The 23,071-nt window shown below is 35.1% G+C and overlaps 2 protein-coding genes across 2 annotated transcripts in view; one reads left to right on the top strand and one right to left on the bottom strand.

Annotated features, from left to right (window-relative positions):
- LOC127845407 (integrin beta-like protein 1) overlaps nucleotides 1-23,071 on the top strand; it is a 282,221-nt gene that overhangs the window by 47,797 nt on the left and 211,353 nt on the right. The window lies entirely within an intron of this gene.
- LOC127845404 (solute carrier family 35 member C2-like) lies at nucleotides 7,948-21,255 on the bottom strand. Its single transcript, XM_052376292.1, has 10 exons — nucleotides 21,117-21,255; nucleotides 19,991-20,286; nucleotides 17,811-17,961; nucleotides 15,293-15,356; nucleotides 14,103-14,175; nucleotides 13,011-13,179; nucleotides 11,305-11,388; nucleotides 9,924-10,099; nucleotides 9,030-9,153; nucleotides 7,948-8,633 (listed from the first exon to the last, which is right to left on the bottom strand). The coding sequence occupies exons 2-10, from the start codon at nucleotides 20,204-20,206 to the stop codon at nucleotides 8,512-8,514; spliced, it is 1,179 nt and encodes a 392-aa protein (XP_052232252.1). The 5' UTR covers nucleotides 20,207-20,286; nucleotides 21,117-21,255; the 3' UTR covers nucleotides 7,948-8,511.

Here is a 23,071-nt window from a genome sequence, read left to right as displayed (position 1 = left end):
AGTATCGGCCTATAATTACAACTTGTAACTATCAGCCTATAATTACGACTTGTAAGTATCGGCTTATAATTACGACTTGTAAGCATCGACTTATAATTACGATTTGTAAGCATTGGCATATAATGACGGCTTGTAAGAATTGGCCTATAATGACGGCCTGTACACATTTCCCCTTGAAAGAAATGGCCTATTATTGCCTTGACTATAGGAACCGGTAGTTGTATGATGCTCATATTTGAGCGTTCACTTTCAAGTGTTACCTTCACTTTGAGTGTGGAACACTGTAAATACTGGCTGGCAAGTTACTGAACATGAACTGTTCGATGAATGACAAACTTACAGACCGGACATGCTTCACCAGTGTCACATAAACAGCTTTAAGGGCAAGGGCTACGCTCTGGAAAACCCGGGCTTAACACATGTGCGTAATGTGCCGCCCTAGATGATCCTGTGCAGTCCGCATACACTAACCAGAGGCGGTTTGTTATTATTCGGTTAAAGGAAATTTGTTCTTAGCGAAAATCCAGATATGGCGGAAAGTGTCGTCCCTTATTAGCCTGTGTGGACTGCACAGGCTAATATGGGGCGACAGCTCGAGCACATTCATAAAACCCTGTTCTCCCAGATCGAGGGTTACATGTTTAGTGTTTTGATGAAGTTTGGAAACACGCCAAAAGGGTGGGATACACATTTCAATAAGTATTCATGGTGGTAGTTGAAGCATCCGCAAATATTTACCTATCGTTTAATGTTAATGCAGTACCAGTATCATCTAGATTTTGGCAGCCTCATGATCCACAGTACGTTCAGCAATTTTATTTCCATAAATTTCCACAGTAGGTAAATTAAAACTAAAAGCGATTTCACCATATCATTGCCTTATTTTTTATTAAATTTTAAACTCGGGCATCATTTGGCATAGTCATATTTTTAGGCACATCCATAGCCCGAGGACGTTACGAAAAGAATCAAACCTGACATCAGATAAAAAAATAAAAGATCTATACGTTCATTGAATAAAGCCAGCCACTTTTTATATTGAAAACTATCTTTCAAGATAGCGGTGTAGCGGTGGTATTGCTATTTATATAAAAGATCATTTAAAAAATGGAATTGAAATTATACGTAATCATTATGACACAGTTATTTGGATCAAATTAAATCATGCGTTTTTTAATACGGCCCGTGATATTTACATATGTGGAAGCTATATATGGGGAGAGGACTCACCAGTCTACAATACAATTAATGTTGATCTTTTTGATATTTTAGAAAATGATATCACATATTTTTCTGAGATTGGAAATGTTTTTATAACAGGCGATTTGAATAGTAGAATCGGTAATAAAATTGATTTTATTGCACATGATACAATTAATACCGAACATGATGATGTCGATTATTCACCAGACCAAGCCTTTGCCAGGGCCTCAATAGATAAAATACAAAATAGTCATGGCATTAAATTACTTGATCTGTGTAAGTCCTCTACATTACGTATTATCAATGGTATACTAGGCGATAGTTGTAAACCCACATTTTTCTCAAATAACGGTTCTTCAGTGATTGATTATCTGTTGACTACAGAAAGCAATTTTCCATTGTTAGCAAACTTTACTGTTTGTGATTTTAACGAATGGAGCGATCATGCACCATTGCAGTTTTCATTGTATTGTAATAATTATTCGCCTTGTTATGATGCTTTCACTGATGTTAAATATCAATGGGACAATACATTTCGAGATGAATTTCGTTCAGGAATTATTTCTCGACTTCCCGTATTGACAGAAATTGTTGAAAATATTGATTGTACAAGAAAACTTTCAATTAACGTAGCTGTAGAAAAATTTACTACTACAATCCGGAACGTTGCGGATCCGTTGTTTTTAAAATCTCGTGTTTACAAAAATAAACCCACGTTCTTTGTTGACAGTTGTATAAAACACGCTGATTGGTTTGACAACGAGTGTATAATTGCTCGAAATCAATACCATGACGCTTTACGATGTTTTAATTGTATTAAGTCTGATATAAATAGGAAAACGTTGTGTGAAAAGAAAAGTATTTATAAGCAATTAATTAACAAAAAGAAAAGAGATGCATTTAAACGAAAAATGATAGAAATTGAAAATTTAAAGAGTAAAAAGCCGAAGGAATTTTGGAAATATTTTAAATCTAAAAACAAAATAAATGGCAATAAAATTTCAATACATGCATTCAAGGATTATTTTGAAAATTTGAGTAATACTATTAATCATACTAATAATGCCGAAGCTGAAGAATTTTGTTCAAATAATAATTTTAATGAGGAAAATTGTACTTTTCCAGAACTAGATCAGCCGATAACATTAGATGAAGTTAGGAATGCAGTTAAACGCTTAAAACGTAATAAAGCGGCTGGTAGTGACTTTATTTTAAATGAATATTTTCTTGAAAGTTTGGATATTTTATCAAATCATTTATGTGACATGTTCAATAGTATTTTAGTTTCTGGCTTTTTCCCCGATCAGTGGACAGAAGGAGTTATCATACCTCTTCATAAAAAAGGCTCTGTTGATGATGTTAGTAATTACAGAGGGATAACACTTGTTAGTTGTTTTTCTAAGTTGTTTACAACCATTTTAAACAAACGTATCGAATCGTTTTGTGAAGACAATGCTAAAATTTCTGATGCCCAATTTGGATTCAGAAAAGGATGTTCAACTGTTGATGCTATTTATATCTTGTTGTCTGTTGTGCAGCATTATTTAAATGAAAACAAACGTTTGTATGTTATTTATGTTGATTTGCTCAAATGTTTTGATAGTATATATCGCAATGCATTATGGTTAAAAATGTATAAATCTGGTGTACAAGGTAAACTTTTGAGAATAATTAAGAATATGTATGAAAATGTTAAATCTTGTGTCAAGTCGTGTACATCATATTCTGAATACTTTAGTTATGCTGTCGGTCTAAGACAAGGGGAGGTAATGTCCCCGATTCTTTTTTTACTGTTTGTAGAAGATTTGGAACTATTTTTGCAAGATAGCACATTGTCTGGCCTAAATATAGACGACATAACCTTAATTTTATTATTATTTGCGGATGACATGGCTATTCTAGGTAAATCACCAGAAGAAGTACAGAACCACTTAGATAACCTATATGTCTATTGTAATACATGGGGGCTTAATGTGAATACTTCAAAAACAAAAATAATGGTTTTTCGTAAAAGGGGTAAAATTCGAAATGATGAAAAATGGACATATAATGGCCAAGATATAGAAATCGTAGATAATTTTAATTATCTCGGCACTGTTTTAAATTACACTGGTAGTTTCACTTTAAATCAAGAACATTTGGCTGGAAAAGCCCTTAAGGCTATGAATATTTTACTCTATAAATGTAAGCAGTATGATCTTAAACCGAAATTATTTTGCCAGTTGTTTGATTCTTTTGTTGGATCTATTTGTTGTTATGCCTCTGAAATATGGGGTTTCAATAAATCAAAAGAGATCGAACGCATTCATTTAAAATTTTGCAAGAGATTGTTAAATGTGAAAATAAGCACATGTAACGCTACAGTTTATGGTGAGCTAGGCAGATATCCATTATATGTAAATAGATACGTACGCATTGTTAAGTATTGGTTAAAAATTATTAACAGTAAAAATATTATAATACAAACTGTGTATATTCAAGCATTAAATGATTGTAATAAGGGATGCAACAATTGGGTTGCAAATGTTAAACAATTGTTAAACGATTACGGATTTTCCTATGTTTTTGAAGCAGCAAATATAACTAATAGTCATGCTTTTGTTTGTGAATTTAAATGCAGAATTATTGATACCTTTAAGCAAGAATGGTTTGGTGATATGAATAGAGTTTCTACTCTAGATATGTATAGAATGTTTAAAACTACTCTTGAATATGAAAACTATTTAGATTTATTACCCAAGAGTCTACGTTTATACTTTGTGAAATTAAGGGCTCCCGCCCATCCATTGAGAATTCAGACAGGAAGATACTCACGCAACAATATCCCCCGTGAAGAACGTTATTGCCTTTGTTGTAATCAACAGGATATAGAGGATGAATTCCATTTTATTTGTGTTTGTTCATGTTACCGTTTTCTACGACAAAAATTCATTAAACGTTTTTATTTCGTGAATCCATCGGTTGTTAAGTTCCATAGTTTATTAACATCAACTTGTAAATTTGAAATATTTAACGTGTGTAAATATGTTAAGGAAGCATTATCTGTACGAAATGCTATTTTAAATAATACCACTGAATTATAGTTTGACTTTCTTCAAAGAAGTGTATGTATCACTTTGCAGTCACTGATAGTATTTGTAATACATTGTCCTTACTGCCTTTAACATTATTATGTTTCTCCTTGTCAAAATCGTTGTTTATCTCTGTTCTTATTTTGTTTAGAAATGTCATTTCATTGAATTTAGTTCTGAAATGTCATTTTACTTACTAACATATATACATCATTATATTGATTTGGTTACCTACTATAGTATAAGGATACGTGACATTACTCTATTTATAATTATATGCATTAAAGACGATGTACTTATGTATAAGTCTTAATAAACTGTCTGTTCTGTTCTGTTCTGTTCTTTCAAAATGTGCCATATTTGAATATAAGATTGGTACCATGTTTGATTAATGATAAACATTAAATGAACCAATCATCAGATTGATTTCACTTTTAAGTCGAAATAGAAGAAAGGGATGGCAAAGCTTCCGGGCAGGAAAAAATGAGCCGCGTAGAACGATAATGGGTAAATCATATGCGGTCCGCGTAGCTTCAGATAAGCCTGCGGATAAGAGCCGTCTGGGCCGGAGCTACTTTATCACCGATTAATGTCCTAAGGCCCATTTTCGCATAACGCGACTCAACTTGCAACGTTTTTCTCATAGTACAGCAATCATAAATTTATTTTGCCCGAAGTAAACGCCCTAAATATAAAACACACGGTTTACACGAATTTGCATGCACTTATAAATTATAGATATATACCTCATTTGATGTTATACTATTACATAGTGTACGAATATATAATCTTACCCATTCAATAAATCATATACACTAAACATATCATGAAACACGGAATTAATCAATAATTCGACAGAATTATTTCAATTCACTAAAAAATCCTCGTCCCACGTATAACATTATATTTTAAAGTTTTCAAAATCCAAAACAAAACAAACATATGTTACTAACTATATACACATGAAGTTTTTTATATTAAAATAAGTCTTTAATTGGGTCTCGCTCTGGAAAAACGGGTTTTACTGCATGTGCGTGAAGTGTTGTCCAAGACTCATCAGAGACGACACTTTCCGCTTTTATGATATTTTTCGTTTAAAGAAATTCTCTGCGTAACAAAAATCCAGTTTAAGCGGAAAGTGTCGTCCCTGATTAGCCTATGCAGACTGCACAGGCAAATCTGGGACGACACTTAACGCACATGCATTAAACCCCTATTCACAAATGAGCCTATGCAGTCCGCTTAGATTTTCTCTTCGAAGAGAGTTCCTATCAACGACAAATACAACTAGAAATGGCGCGGCAGAGGCCGACGCGTATCCCCACGCGGCACGTTGTTTGTAAAATTAGTGAAAATCTCTGACCCGGCCCCACCCCAACCTCCATAACTTTTGACCCAGGGGTGAGATCAAAATTCCAAATAGTGCACTGTCACACATATGCTCATAGCTACCATGCGTGTAAGTTTCAAGGTTCTAGTGCTAATAGTGTAGGAGGAGATAGTGGTCAGGACGGACGGACGGCGGAGATAACCACATAATCCCCATGCTTTCCGAAATGCGTGGGGATGATCAACGCGAAAAGTGTCATCGCTGTTTTGGCTGTGCGGGGCACATGAAAATTATTTTAAAATATAATATTTTAAAATCTTTATTATGTATTTTCTTTTACATTCGTGACTGTAAACCATATGTACAATATCTAATAAATAAACAATAACACTGATTTATATACAATAAGAAAAAGTTGCAAACACTACATATTTTTTGATCTGAAACTATTTTACTTTTATATGCAGTTGCAACCATTATGCGTCGTGATTATTATGTAGTGATAACGGAATACAAACCGTGGGTTCCGACGATGCAGTCGACTTTCATTAATAAATAATTGCCTGGTTATAAGATTTCCCGCATAGTTGATATATTTTTTAATTCGTGGGGAATGTTCTCATGTGGGCGACCATTTCATATATTTTAGAAGGATTTTAAATGCTAATTAGTGCATCATATTTTTCTGAGTAATATAAAGTCGATATTTAATGTCTGATTGAACATTTATTTTGTTAACTTAAAATACATTGATACAGCGAAAGACTCCACTACCGAAAAGGAATTCGAATATCTGTGTTTTAAAGCTTTGACACAGTTTTTCCTATAACCACTTAGTGAAGACTTCTTATCTAATGCCTAGGTCACAACTAATCCGATCTTCGGCCGATGTGTTCGATCTCCAGGCATCGGTAAGACTGGACACGTCGGGGCCGTCCGTCGTCCGATGAGTGACACAAACTCGGCCCTTAAAGGCGCCGAACGAGCATCGACCGATGATCAATTGGCAATCGGACAGTTTAAGTAAACCTTTTGGGAGTCAGAATGTAAATCGGACGACAACCGACCGATCCTCGGACGGCTATCGTCGCGGTATCGACTTAGCGAAAGAATGCCGGAAAGTTTTACTGAATTGAATGTTGTCCGGACGCGTTTCCTCTTCGCACATACATGATGAAACCCTACCCTATCAGTATCTCAAGCTTGACGAACGTATATATAAATACAGGACATCAAGAGCACGCAGGGTAGTCGAAAACGCCTTGGTCGTACTCGCAATTATGTTTCGCTAAGTCAACAAAATTTGTGGTTATTAGATTAAAACGAAATATACATTACTGGGCTAGATTTTATTCTTGTCAATTGGTATGTCGTAAGAATTGCTGAAACATCTTAATCACTTTCTGGGAAAACCTGGTTTCATACATTTGCGTAATAGGGACAAAACTTTCACATGGTATTATTTTGTTGAAGTTAAGTATATTCTAAAGGCAAATCCAGTTTAGGCGGAAAGTGTTGTGCCTGATTTTGTGAAGACTGCACAGGCTTATCTGAGACAACACCCTCGGCACATGCATTAAGCCCTGTTTTCCCAGAGCGCTGGTCATTTGTTCAGAGTCTAGTTGATGTTTTGAAACCTTCCAATTGTGTCAGGATAAAACAATATTTCTTTCAACAATTAATCATGGTAGATGTTGAAGAAACAGCAAACACTGTAAAATAATAAATATTCGTCATCATAAAATGTTGAGGTTTGTCAGAATATTACTTTTTCGTGGGCACTTGTATTTTTCATTTAAAGGAAGTCTCGAAAATCCAGTTGCGATGGACAGTGTCGTCCCTGATTAGCCTGATATTTTGTGGTCTCATTAGCACACATTATGGCTCCTCGTCAACAGTTCATAGATACAAAGGCCTATCTGGAGCTACACAGTTTGGATACGTCATAAGACCTATTATGGCACAACGCAACAAAAATTACAATATAGTGATAATTTATTTATATTGTTAACAATAAGCGCCCTCAATATAACATAACACACATTTTACTTTAATTTACATTTACTAGAACATCATCTATAACTCATTTGATGTTATACTATTATAATGTATAAGTATTTATAATCATACTAATTAAATACATCATATACACTTAACATATCATGACCCACGGAATGAATAAAGATATTAGGCAGATTTATATAAATTCAATATATTAATCTGTGTCCCACTCATTACATAATATTTTAAAACTCCAAAACAACACAAATATGTTAATAAATATGTACACATGTAGCCCTTATAAAAATAAGTCTATAACAAGAGCACCGCATAACGGGTGCCACGCTCGGCTGCGAAAGCTTGTCAGATCGTTTTTTTTTTTTAGAGGTAACAGTGACCTTGACCTTTGAACTAGTGACCCAAAAATGGCTGTGGCGTGTAGATCTCATCAAGGTGCATCTACATATGAAGTTTCAAAGTTGTAGGTGGAAGCACTTTGATATTAGAGCCAATGTTAAGGTTTTAGCACGACGCCTACGGCGAACGGCTGACGGTGGACGACGAGCTGGCTATGATAATACCTCGGGTTTTCTCCGAAAACAGCCGAGCTAAAAATGAGCCTCACTTTGGAAAAATGAGGTTTCATGCATGTGGGTAAAGTGTCGTCCCAGATAAGCATAAGAAGTCCGCACAGGCTAATCAAGGGTGACACTTTCCACCTAAACTGGATTTTAGCTATGCAGAGACTCACAAAAAATACAACTAAAGTGGAAAGTGTTGTCACTGAATAGCCTGTGATTACTGCACAGGCTAACCTGGAATGACACTTGATGCACATGTATGAAGACCGGTTTTCCCAAAGTAGGGCTCATAAATATAAATCAATTGCACGTTTCAGTTTGTAAGTTATCTTTCCTTGACACTGTATATTTCTTCCTCTTCATCGTCGCTGATATTTGCAGTGTTATCCATCTTCAGCATTTGTATACTGTCCTCTCGCAATGGCGAAGATAAGGATTTTTCTCTGTCTGAAATATATCATGGGTTTAATTAATATGATGACTTGAAAGAAGATTAAAAAAGCCTTGTTCTTGGAAACTTTGGTTTAATACATGGGCGTTAAGTGTTGTTGCAGATTAGGCTGTGCAGTCAGCACATGATGATCAGGGACATCTGATTTTACGTATCTTTTTTGTTATGAAAGTCTCTAATTTTACTAAAATCCAGTCTTTGAAGAAAGTGTCGTTCTTGATAAGCTTGTTCAGACAGCACAAACTAATCATGGACGAGAGTTTATGTAAATTAATTAAGCCCAATTTTCAAGAAAAAGAAAATTTACTATTCACTTAACGACTAAATGCAGTTTAATCCTTATCATGCAAATTGCTTTTATGATACAGAAAAACAAGGAAAAGACAACTCACTATTGACTGCCTTTATAACTACATGCAGAGTTATCCCTACAAGGCACACAATCAGCCCAATGCCGTTCACCATGTTCATCATGTCCCCATTGACTTTGTGAGCAATGTACAACGTGCACACCTCCTGAAACGAGATAAAATGGAAGCATGCGTTAGAAATGTTTTTTTTTTAACGTTTAGTCTGACAAGCAGATTCAGCCAATCTGCCGTAAAACCGAATTCAACGTGAATCCCCATATTGACATATTTTCCAAACAGCAAATAGATTTTAGTGTTTGAAAATATTGGCATCATTTCCTTATCAAGGGAAGGCTGGATTTTTTTATGGGTATCCTTTCAAGAGTTTGAAATTTTAAGCAAGCCTGTCTCTGGGAAAACGAGGTTTAACAAGACTATTGCCAAGCAATAAAAGTCCCCTAGCGATGAAACTCCACCATTTTTCAGCAATATTGCTAGTGTATTTGTTGCCATAGCAACCAGAATTCTTTACGTAGGAACAAAATGAAATGACATGCATAATGTCCATATCGCCATCTGTCCATGTTTAAAGTTTCATGAAAAAATATGAAGAACTTTTTAAGTTATCGAAGGATCCAGAAAAGTGTGACAGACTGACAGACTGACTGACACACAGAGCGCAAACCATAAGTCCCCTCCAGTTTCACCGGTAGGGGACAATCAATGTGCATAAAGTGTTGCCCAAGATTAGCCTGTGTGTTCCCCACAGACTAATCAGGGACGACACTTTCCGCTTTAATGATATTGCCCTTTAAAAGAACTATCTTCTAATAAAAAAAACAGTTTAAGCAAAAAAAGTCGTCCTAAAACTTTTCACGCATGCATTTAGCCCAGTTTTCAAAGATAGAACGAGGCACAAAAGTCTCCTCAACTCACCTTGAAAATCCCTGAGATGGACAGTGTGAGACTGGAGGTCTGTGACAGAAGGAGATACTCTGAAAACTCAAGCATAAAGGCCAGTAGGGCTCCCAATAACACCAGGCCGCAGTTGCGCAGTAGAACGCCGTACTCACTGAACCGGAAAAATTGGTCAGTCGTTGACAATGGTATGCCTGAATAAAAATATTGGGTACTTTCTAAGAAAACTGCTAAATGCATGTGCGTCATCCAAGAGTCATTTAAGATTAGCCTGTGCAGTCTGCACATGCTAATCAGGGACTACAAAGTCTGCCAAACAGGATTTTCATTTAGAAGATATATCCTTGAAATATAAATATTTCACAAAAGCAGGTGTGGACCATGATTAGCCGGTGCAGACTGCACAGTCTATCATGGGATGAGGTGTGGACCATGATTAGCCGGTGCAGACTGCACAGTCTATCATGGGATGAGGTGTGGACCATGATTAGCCGGTGCAGACTGCACAGTCTATCATGGGATGACACTTAGGGCACATGCATTATACATTTTTTTCCCAAATTTAATTTTAAGGACTATAACTCAAATAATAAAATCTTTACAAAGCAGCAAATTGAATTAAGAAATGAGATAACATAACCCTGACCCTTCCTTATCTACACAACTTTTTCTTCGTCAAATTCCATTTAATATAAAACAAAAACAAACCTTTAAAATTCTTAAGAAAATTTTGCTTCTGATAATTTTAACCGGAGGGAACACTGCATTATATGAAGTTTAAAGTTCAAAAGCAATCATAACTCAAGAGTTAAGACCTATATATTACTTTTATTTAATACAATTTTAATACATGGAGTTTTCTGCAAAAGCCAAATAAATATTTAAAGAACAGTTCAATGAATAAGGGCATCAGCTGTTATGAAAGAAAATCATTTTCTTTTATGCTTTCCGATGCTTTATAGAGAAATATCAGTGAATTAAAACTGATATTTCATTTGTTTCAAACAGTGAAAAATAACTGAAAATTATCGATAATTTTCATTGTTTGACCGGACCTATTTTAAGATATCGTTAGTTTTCCAGTTGTGACCCCCCAATGTTACCAAGGGCGATTACTTTGCATTGAATATTTATAAAAACAAATGGATAAGCCTCCCTCGAACATACATGTACTAACATGGGGGCACCTAACTGGGCATTATATTGTCCAGAATGGCAAAAATACACAAATATTCATTTGAAAGCATAAAATAAAAAGAAAATTTGTTGGAATTTTTTTTTTGATTGCGCCACAAGTGAAAAAATATTTTTCTATGATCATGAGTGAATTAAAATCAATATTCCACCAAATCCAACAATTATCCTCGATTTATTTTTTGTATATAAGCCTACAGTTTACCTTCAAATCCTGCGGACAATGGAATGAGGCCTACAATCATCCAAGGCTGAATGTGGTACATGGTGTCTAGTGGGTTGTGTAGACCTGAAATGATGAAGTAGAAACATTGAATGTGGTACATTGTGTCTAGTGGGTTGTGTAGACCTGAAATGATGAAGTAGAAACATTGAATGTGGTACATGGTGTCTAGTGGATTGTGTAGACCTGAAATGATGAAGTAGAAACATTGAATGTGGTACATGGTGTCTAGTGGGTTGTGTAGACCTGAAATGATGAAGTAGAAACATTGAATGTGGTACATGGTGTCTAGTGGATTGTGCAGACCTGAAATGAAGAAGTAGACACATTGAATGTGGTACATTGTGTCTAGTGGATTGTGTAGACCTGAAATGATGAAGTAGAAACATTGAATGTGGTACATGGTGTCTAGTGGATTGTGCAGACCTGAAATGAAGAAGTAGACACATTGAATGTGGTACATTGTGTCTAGTGGATTGTGTAGACCTGAAATGAAGAAGTAGACACATTGAATGTGGTACATGGTGTCTAGTGGATTGTGTAGACCTGAAATGATGAAGTAGAAACATTGAATGTGGTACATGGTGTCTAGTGGATTGTGTAGACCTGAAATGAAGAAGTAGAAACATTGAATGTGGTACATGGTGTCTAGTGGATTGTGTAGACCTGAAATGAAGAAGTAGACACATTGAATGTGGTACATGGTGTCTAGTGGATTGTGTAGACCTGAAATGATGAAGTAGAAACATTGAATGTGGTACATTGTGTCTAGTGGATTGTGTAGACCTGAAATGAAGAAGTAGAAACATTGAATGTGGTACATGGTGTCTAGTGGATTGTGTAGACCTGAAATGATGAAGTAGAAACATTGAATGCGGTACATGGTGTCCAATGGATTGTGTAGACCTGAAATGATGAAGCAGAAACCTTGTCAGTCTTGACCAAACTTATTCATAACTTGAACACAACCAGTAAGGCAGTCATCACAATAAGCAATTGCTTCGGGCAATTTATTTACATTGTATATCATTACTTGAGACGGACAAAAATGATACAAACCCTCCTATACGAAATATTAGTACGAGTATGCACAATTTAAAGTTTACCAGTTCTTGATCTTCTTTAAGGTCCACGAAAAAACATTAACCTCCCTATGTGATAACGGGGCTTAAAACATGTACGTAAGTGTCATCTAAATCTAGCCTGTGCAGTCCACCCAGGCCAATCAGAGATGACAGGTACTATCTTGACTTGATATTCTTGATAAGAGACTCTTTAAACCATAAATTCCATAAAAGCATAAATTAATAAATCTGTTTTACCTATCTACTATGTTTTATTGTTCATTTAGATGGCATTCTGGTTACACCTCGTGGCTAGTAATGGATTTAGCACTTTCACTGAGACTGCCTCCTTTAAATGCCCTTACATCATCAATATGAGTCTAACAACACACAAAAAATGCCTGAAATAACAAAACCTATGGTAAACCTAGGATTTCTATAACATAAGTTACATTGTAAAATTTATCTTTTTTTAATACAATTGATGTTTGCCAATACAGACCAAAGCACAAATGCTATGCCTAATTTTTCTTAAGACATGCGGAATGCACAGGCTAACCTGGGACGACACAACACACATGCATTAAGCCCCATTTTCCCAGATCATTTTCTTTTCATTTTTACCGAGCTCATTTTTCTGCATGACGACCTGGGCCAGTGTCCAGCGCAGTCCAGACAGCAGTGAGGCAGTCATCACCATGGCGAACCCCTCCGCGTTGAACTGTGTGGAATGGTAGGTGAACATGAACAGACCCGTGGCGATGAACAGCACAACCACCACAAGTGACCAGCGCTGGAAGGGAAAGAATAGGTACACAATATACACAAGGTCATCAAGGTCAGCTTAGTTCTGGTGGACAGTGCTTATGGCTTATCTAGCACAACACTTTCTGCTTTAACCCTTTGCATGCTGGGTAATTTGTCATCTGCTAAAATGTCGTCTGCTGAATTTCTAAAATTAGCATTTTCTTCGATTTTTTTCAAAGAATACTATCAGAATAGCAAACAGTTTGGATCCAGATGAGACGCCACGTTCTGTGGCGTCTCATCTGGATCCAAACTGTTTGCAAAGGCCTTCAAAATTCGGTTCCAGCGCTTAAAGGGTTAATAAAATAACAAGTTTACTATAACTCTTTACAATACCTCAAATTTTATTAACAAAATTGTTTTAATTATAGTTATATAATTTTTAAGATGTAAACTAAATAAAATTTAGATATAACAATCAAATTCATTGAATTGATATCCCCGCCAATATGCTTCTGGACACTCATACCAAGTTTCAATGAAATCCGCCAAAGCACTTCCAAGATATGGCTCTTGACACACACACAAGCATTTTTTCTAGATACATAGGGCCATAACTCTGTTATTATCACATTGTGTACAATGCCATTTGGCGTGCATCATCCTATTATCCATATATATACTCATACCAAGTTTCAATGAAATCCGCCAAAGCACTTCCAAGATATGGCTCCCGATGGACGAACGGACGGAAAGATGGACGGAGGGACAACGCCAAAACAATATTCCTCCGCCTATGGCGGTGGATAATTATCATCTGATACTTATTTAAGTGGGATTTGTTTTCAAATTGGGATTTTTTTTTAAACATTTTACTGTAGCAATGGCTCTGTTACTTGGACTCATAGATAAGCCAGAAAAAGGCCTGGTAATAAAGTCATACATTTATACAACAAATACAAAACCTACCCATTTTTCTAGCCGCATTATCAATGCAAAAAATAGAATGAATATCACAGCCGTAGATTTGGACATGGTGTATCTGAAGAAAAGATCAACATACTTTTAGTTTGTTACATGCTAACATATTCTTATGAATTAAAATTATTTAATGCATTCAACAAGAGAAAATTCTTGACAATTTTTTTCCTTCTTTATAAAGTACCGGAAAACGGAACTTTCCCAATAAGAAAAAACTACAAAGTTCCCAATTGCTGTAAAAAAAATTATTTTCCCTATGCAGCTCTATAGCTTGAACCTTACTTATGTAAATATAATATTGACAACAGTAAGTTATCAATTTTTAAGTATTTGGGAGCAAAAAAGCAACTACACCAATTTCCAAATATGAAGATTTCACGACGCAAATTTTCCCAAATTCAGTATTTTTCGCGCACATTTTTCCTAACTGGGTTGGTACCAGTACTTTTTCCAATTGGGAAAAACAATCGCTGCTCTGTAAGCTGTGTTACAGGAAAAACTGTCTTAAAGATGCTAATGCAAGCAGTTTGAACAAATTATGAATGGGGCTACAGTCCGCCAATTAAAAACAAGAGGGCCATGATGGCCCTGAATTGCTCACCTGACTAACCAAATACAATCCCAACCCAGATTTCATCAAGATAAACATTCTGACCAAATTTCATAAAGATTGGATGAAAACTGCGACCTCTATTGTCTACACAAGGTTTTTCTATTATTTGACCTAGTGACCTAGTTTTTGACCCCAGATGACCCAAATACAATCCCAACCCAGATTTTATTAATATAAACATTCTGACCAAATTTCATAAAGATTGGATGAAAACTGTGACCTCTACTGTCTACACAAACAAATTGTTGACGGACGCACGCACGCACACACGGTCACATAAGCTCACCATGTCACTTCGTGACAGGTGAGCTAAAAATCTATCAAGGTTATTAGTCAACCATTGCGTCTAATTGGTAAGTGCTTGCGTTCAAGGTGCTTATGTCCATTCACCATTTATCATCCAAATTTACACAACCCAACTGTTTCATTTTGTTTGCATCATATTTTGTCTAGGCAAAAATTTTCAAATAATAACGTTATTTTTTGTCTTATACATGTTTATATCAAATACATGTGCTGTTATGAAGAAGTACTGAATTTTTTTCTAAATATTTCATATACTTACAATGAAACAGTAATGAATTCAAAACTCCAGTTGGATAGGCCAATGTCTAAGGCACTTGTGATTCCTGAAAATAGAAAGTACATCTATTTCACAGCACTTTGACTGGAGCTGTAAAGGAAAATGTTGCAACTCGTAAAGGTCTAAAGCAATCATTTGAAATATTAAGGTTGGTAACAATAACATAATGTAAACTTAAATAAATATGATCAATGACATTAACCTTTTTTCAGCAAAATTGCTTATATTGTAATGCATATTCCAGAATAAAGCAGTTTATTTGTATAAACAATAATAACCTAAAAGTGTCTTGGAGTTATAAATGTTGCATTATATAAAAAAAAAATAATACACAAATTTGGAAACCTTCAATTGTTTTTTTTTGGACAGCAATTGGGACATTTGTAGATTATTCCAAATTAGGAAAGTGTCGTTTTCTGGTACTTTATAAAGAAGATAACAATCGCTGTATTCCAATGTGTTTGTTTTTAAAAATTGAGAATAATTCAAATTAATGTTCCACTTATTATGGTGAGTAAATTATAATGAGTTTACAGTATCTGCTTAAACCCTTTTCCGCCTAGGAGCAAAGTGAAAATAGCTATGTGTAACCAGCATAAAACTAGAACAGCCTGCAAGTTAATAGCTATGTGTAACCAGCATAAAACTAGAACAGCCTGCAAGTTAATAGCTATGTGCAACCAGCATAAAACTACCGGTAGAACAGCCTGCAAGTTAATAGCAGTCTAATCAGGTTTCATGCTGTTTGCTTCTCAAATTCAGGGTTGGCATGTTAACCGGTCAATTGAGTATTGACCGGGCTGGCGGTCAATACCCGGCTTAAACCGGTCAATACTGGTCATTACTGGTCGATTGAAAATTGAAGCATTTAAACATCACAAAGGAGCTATTTTATATTAAATCAATAATTATTCTGTAATTGATAAAAAAAAGTTATTTATTGCAAAAAAAATCTTTAAAGCTGTAAAAAATTACTTCTTTATTATTTTTGGAAACGGCCTCAAATTCACAAGGACTAAGGCAACATCTTTATCTCAGTGTATCACATCTGTTACTAAAGTATTATTACTATTGTAGTTACCAAAGTATTTCACTTATCTTTTAATATATCTATTTGATAAGCAGATGGACAAACAGAACTCTTGTGTTTTCTAGGGTCATAAATCTCGCCCCTAAGCCTTAATTGGTAATAAAATGCATGCAGTGTTATGTCTCTGATATTGACAATGAAGCAAATCTGCCCTTAGGCTATTTTATATCACTCAAACAAAAGGAGATTACTTGCTATTAATTTAATAGTTACTTCCAACTTGTCTTCTTTCGGTATTAAGAGGTTTTTTTTCCTTTCATATTTTAAAGTTCAATTGGTATTCAAATGAATAATCAATCAAAGTTCTTGATTTTGACAACAAATACTGTTTTCCAGTTGTGGGTCTACTCTAGACACTTCTGTTCAATTATTTCTTTTAATAATTATTTCTTATTATGTTTTTTATTTGTATATCAATGGAAAATAAAAGATTTGTTCACTATTTTATTTCTAAGAATCTTTGCAACAATACATGACAAGTAAGGGTCGTGTCAAAAAGGTGCCAATTAAGGCCCTATTATCAGTTTTGGGTGTCCCAACCTGTATAGGTGAGAAGACTGTGGGGAAAGTGGGGCATGAGGAACAACTAATACACAGTAATTGACAGGTTCTTGTTGAACCAAGCACAGAATTATCTGAGCATTCATAATTCATTAGAATTGAAAAAAAAGTTCAATTGACCAGAAAAATCCAATTGACCAACTTTGACTAATTTGCACAATTTTGAGAGATTGGCCTACAAATTGCATGAACAGGTTTAAAATAGTGGGAATTATAAGCTTAAGACATTATTGGCAACATGTTTGTTTAATTTTTAGTATCAATATTGTTTAATTAGGCATAAAATATTAATAAAAATTGGGGGTAAAGTTCAACTGACCAGTATTGACCAGTTATGACCACTTTGGGAGTATTGACCAAGGCAGTTTGAACCAGTTAAAAACGGGGGCGGTCGATTGATGCCAACCCTGCTTCTCATCGATACCTTAGGGTTGGAAATAAGGCCTTTAAAACTTGAATCTAGTTAAAAAAGTCATTTATTTCATTTCATTATCTAAGATGTTACAAATCGTTCCAATGAATATTTTAGTGGAAAAGGGTTTATTTACACAGCTCCAAAGTTCTAAGGCCGGAATGATCCACTGGTAGAATGGGCTTTGCTCTTTAATGATTTGTGTTTTTTTTTAATCTGCAAAAGGAAAGCTTGTTTATTTTTATTTTTTCTGGATTTTTTTTTTTTTTTCAAATATTATAATTTCGTTAGTATAAACATAAATGATGTTAATTATAAATACTAAAATCTGTAAATGAGTCCCATTAAAAGTAAATAAAAGAATATTTTTAAAATGGCTGTATAGTAATGGTACTCACTGAAACATCTCAATGGGGAAAAGGGTTAAACGTGAATACCTGCGGGAGCCACTCTCTTGCAGTATACACCCCAGGGAAGTATTACACGAGGTTTGCCAGTCTTGCACTCTATCAGGTTCCTCATGAGAGCTGATATCATGAACTTCACAACCAGGTGGGCCATTGTTAATGAGAGAGGGTAATTCCAGTGCTGTAATGAATGTTATGAGCTGCACTCTTGTAAACGGTGCTTCATGCATATATGCTTATAGTACAGTCCCAGATTAGCCTGTGCAACTAAGTACAGTCCCAGATTAACCTGTGCAACTAAGTACAGTCCCAGATTAGCCTGTGCAACTAAGTACAGTCCCAGATTAGCCTGTGCAACTAAGTACAGTCCCAGATTAGCCTGTGCAACTGGACAGTCCCAGATTAGCCTGTGCAACTAAGTACAGTCCCAGATTAGCCTGTGCAACTAAGTACAGTCCCAGATTAGCCTGTGCAACTGGACAGTCCCAGATTAGCCTGTGCAACTGGACAGTCCCAGATTAGCCTGTGCAACTAAGTACAGTCCCAGATTAGCCTGTGCAACTAAAGTACAGTCCCAGATTAGCCTGTGCAACTAAGTACAGTCCCAGATTAGCCTGTGCAACTAAGTACAGTCCCAGATTAGCCTGTGCAACTAAGTACAGTCCCAGATTAGCCTGTGCAACTAAGTACAGTCCCAGATTAGCCTGTGCAACTAAGTACAGTCCCAGATTAGCCTGTGCAACTGGTACAGTCCCAGATTAGCCTGTGCAACTAAGTACAGTCCCAGATTAGCCTGTGCAACTGGTACAGTCCCAGATTAGCCTGTGCAACTGGTACAGTCCCAGATTAGCCTGTGCAACTGGTACAGTCCCAGATTAGCCTGTGCAACTGGATTTTTGTTAGGAAAAGACTTCCTTATAACAAAAAACTCCATACAGGCAAAAAGTGTTGTCCCCCATTAGCCTGTGTTGTCCCCCATTAGCCTGTGCTGGCTGACACTTTATGCACATGTATTAACCCTTTCAGTGCTGGAACCAAATTTTGAAGGCCTGTGCAAACAGTTTGGATCCAGATGAGATGCCACAGAACGTGGCGTCTCATCAGGATCCAAACTGTTTGCTATTCTGATATTTTTTGAAAAAAATCAAACAAAACGCTTATTTTAGAAATTCTGCAGACGACATTTTAGCAGACGACAAATTTCCCAGCATGCAAAGGGTTAAGCCCAATTTTCTCAGAGTTCTGCTGATATGTTTGCCTGTTATTAAACTGCTGGTATATACAAAAATATAATGGTTAAACATTAATTGAAATTAACAGTTTGACCCTATTAGCACATTGTACTGATGGGCAGCAATAAATATGTGCATACATTGTATGTCTATATAAATCTGATTATAAGAGACAGCCTTGTTCAAAAGTTACTATTAGCTGGAATTATGGTGGTATCACAAAAACCATGCATATGGGGGGGATGGTTCCTATTATGTGTTTACACAGGCGAACATTTGTTGATTCCTTATTTAGACATCCAGGACATTTGTTATATGATTATAGTATGTTTATTCCAGTAATTGGTTACTACATTTTACAGCCCAAACATTTACAATGCTTAATAGATTTTTTTGCAGAGTTTGTTTACTGTCTGTGCTGTCAAAATAACATAGGAACCAATGTGGGGGAGTGCAAAACAAGAGATGTGTTTGTCAGAAACACAATGTCCCCTATTGCGCCACTTTGAAATAGAATTTCAATATATCATTATCAGGTTTAGAAATTTAAAGCTAATTACTTCCCTTGAATTGCATTTTTAGACTTTTGACCATGAAGGATGACCTTGACCTTTCACCACTCAAAATGTGCAGCTTCATGAGATACACATGCATGCCAAATATCAAGTTGCTATCTTCAATTAAAAAAGTTATGACCAAACTTTAACGAAGGTTATTAAAAAAATAATGTGTTTATTATTCTTTCTGTGACTTTTTGTGAAGTTCAGTAAAAATATAGAAAATATATAGAAATAACAATTACTTGTGTATATACCTCGCATACAATTTAATGCTTCAATATTGATAGGTCAGTGTTGTGTGGTGAGTACATAAATGTGTTATAATTGTTTTTTTAAATTGTTATTTTTATGCCAAATAAATCACGTTAAGATGTTAATAAAATATCATAATAAGTTCATAAGTTTCTAGCAAGTTTACCTTGATAAAACGCTGATTATAGAAGGTAAGCCCAATAGAAAAGGCATAGTAGAACAAGACAAGTGCCAACGTTTTGACGGCAAGTGTAAGGAAGGACACTGAAGTGAGAGATTTTTTAAGATTCTCTGCTTTGGGTTTCATCGAGGTCTTCAGTTTGACCAGTTGAACATGGGCAGTGGCTTCCAACTCTCGTATTTTCTTCTCAGCTGCAGTCATTGTTCAAGTAGCGGAGTTGTGGGTGTAAACAAATGAAGTTGTGTGATCATCCATTCATGGTATGGAAATGTGCAATTAGTCTGAAAAAAAAAGATAATTATATATTTTTCAGACAGGTGAATACAAAATTAATCATTTAATTAAACATTGAATCAATAACAACATTAACCCTTTGCATGCTGGGAAATTTGTTGTCTGCTAAAATGTTGTCTGCTAAATTAAAAAAATTAGCATTTTCTTCGATTTTTTTCAAAGAATACTATTAGAATAGCAAACAGTTTGGATCCTGATGAGACGCCACGTTCTGTGGCGTTCTCATCTGGATCCAAACTGTTTGCACAGGCCTTCAAAATTCGGTTCCCGCACTGAAAGGGTTAAGAGATCTGTTTTATTGAAACCCACAGATAAAAACTAACAAAATGAAGCTTATCAAGCTTTTCTCTATAACTGTGATTTATTTATAGATAATTATTAGAAAACTTACACTTCTTAGTTTTGAATTTTAATTGCATATAATTAATAATAAAAAGATACTTTAGTGGACTAAATATAATTTTGTGCTAGATAACATCTTTTTGTGCACTGGATACAAACAGTGATTCAAAGACCCGTCAATTTGTATAACGGGGGCTAAAGAATTCAGTGCAAAGTTTCACTGTTGATTATGCACATTTACAAAATCAAACTCAAAATACGTGATATTGTGTCCGGGAAATACTCAAAAACCAGTAGTCTATATGGAAGACGGTATTCGTACATGAGCGGGATCAATGTAACGCATGCGCGATTGCCGGCGCTTATTGCTACCAGTACCGGCTATCCGATTTATCCAGTCCGGATTTACAACCTGTTGTATAATTAAAAGAAACAAACACAGTACTAAAGACAACACAACAAATCTGAAAAATACCTTCATAAAACGTTAACATAATATTAATAAGGCAACTATATATCATCATATTGTAAATAATCAGACATCTAAACCCATCTCTGTATTCATTTTATTTTATTTGACAGCTGGCAAAACAAGTTATCCCCCATGATTTGGGTTACATACAACTTATATTTTACAATGCACGATTCCAACGAGACTCGGGATTTCTCTCCTAATAATGTTTCTGAAATTTCTTTTTTGCTATATATTTAGTCGTTTTCCCTCCATATATAGTTTGATTGTAGGACAAACAGCACCCGGACAATCGGCTCCTTGTTGTTGTTTTGTTTGCATTCCCTTACAATCGGCACTTTCTAAATGGGTTATGCCTAGATACCGAAAACTTACATGTATACTGTTTTCGCAAAGACCTATATAATGTATTTAATAGGTCTTTGGTTTTCGCGAAAGCAGTAAATTTACCGATGCAGTTAGAGTTCACACCTTTACATCGTGACAGTGGGCTTAAAACAATGATTTTTATGAATGTTTACTCCAGTTCGCATTTAAATGATGCTATATATTAATGATAACTTTTTTTACAAAAAGCATTTTATTCACGTTAAAAAAATGAAGCATTATATAATACAAGGACATGATACCGAAAACAGTTAATTAACCGAAAACTGTTAAATAATTAAAGTTATCAACAACTTCAATCACATTACCATTGTATGCCAATTTTTCATTTTCTTTTTAAGGGGCCTTTTCACAGATTTTTGCATGTATCGAAGCTTGTCATAAAATGCTTTATATTGTTAAAATTTAAACATTGGGCATAAAAAACTCCAGTAAATAAAAGCAAAAATACAATTAAAAAGAAAAAAAGTAACCCTCAACAGGGCTCGAACCACTAACCCCTTGAGTCCTGGGGTAAAAAGTCTCCCGCTTAGAACACTCGGCCATCCGTGCTCATGCCATAAGCGGATGTATTTTTTACCTATATAAGCAATCCTCGTAGTTTCCCAAAATATAACGACAACAAAAGAACTTTCCAAATTATTCAATCGTTTCGCGTTGCAACGCTTTATATCTAGATGGGATTGGACTTCAGCAGGTGACTTGCCTAAAATAGCCATGTCGTCAGCAAATAATAGTAAAATCAACACAATATCATCTATACTCAAGCCAGAGTTTATGTTATCTTGTAAGTAAAGTTCAAGGTCTTCAACAAATAAAGAAAACAAAATCGGCGACATTATCTCCCCTTTCCTCAGTCCAACCACATAACTTAAGACAAAATATTACTACATTCAAGAAAATATTAGTTCAAAATACAATTACTTCCCGATGTTTTATTGCGCTTAAAATGTTTTATTGCATTGCTAACTCCTCAATAGAGATAGGTACGTCAAGTTTGGGGTATGCAGAGTTTTCCATGTTAAATTCATTATTTAAACCAAATCCTCGGCTTCATTATTACAAACATCAGACATATAACTACTTTGATTTTCGAAAAACGTTGTAAATTTGTCTAAAGATATTTTATTTGTTTATGGCAGTATCATTTATTTGAAAATCGCCAAAAGTCTCGTGGTTTGCGCTTTTGTAATTTTCAATATCCAGCATATTTGTCTATATCAACAGGCTTTCTTCTTGCGGATTAAGACCTATATTATAATAGCTCTTACTTGAACACAAACGTTGTCTGTTCATAATTGTTCCATCTGTGTTAAACATACGTAGGGCGTCGTGGTACAAATTAAGAGCATTAGACAACCACTGACGAACAAACAAAGAATTAAAAGGTTGCATTTTGTGTTTATTTTCAAAGACCAATAGAATACATAGGTCTTGGGGTAAATAAACAACTATTTTTTTTAATGTAATTTCGTATTAAATCTTTAAACTAAAGACAGTCGCACTTAAGATAATCAATACCCTTTTAATATAAATTGAAACAAAGAAAGAGTCAAGTAAAATAATTAAAA

Source organism: Dreissena polymorpha, chromosome 9, assembly GCF_020536995.1.
Source record: "Dreissena polymorpha isolate Duluth1 chromosome 9, UMN_Dpol_1.0, whole genome shotgun sequence".
NCBI lineage: Eukaryota > Metazoa > Mollusca > Bivalvia > Myida > Dreissenidae > Dreissena > Dreissena polymorpha.
This window is presented reverse-complemented; position numbering and strand designations above follow the sequence as displayed.

Excerpts from the sequence above, each read along its gene's own strand:
- LOC127845404 (XM_052376292.1), bottom strand. The coding sequence starts at position 20,206 with ATGACTGCAGCTGAGAAGAAAATACGAGAGTTGGAAGCCACTGCCCAT. Across the intron at positions 14,176-15,292 it reads GAATTCATTACTGTTTCATT|ATACACCATGTCCAAATCTA; the intron begins GTAAGTATATGA and ends TCTTTTCTTCAG. Across the intron at positions 10,100-11,304 it reads ATTGTCCGCAGGATTTGAAG|GCATACCATTGTCAACGACT; the intron begins GTAAACTGTAGG and ends ATTTTTATTCAG.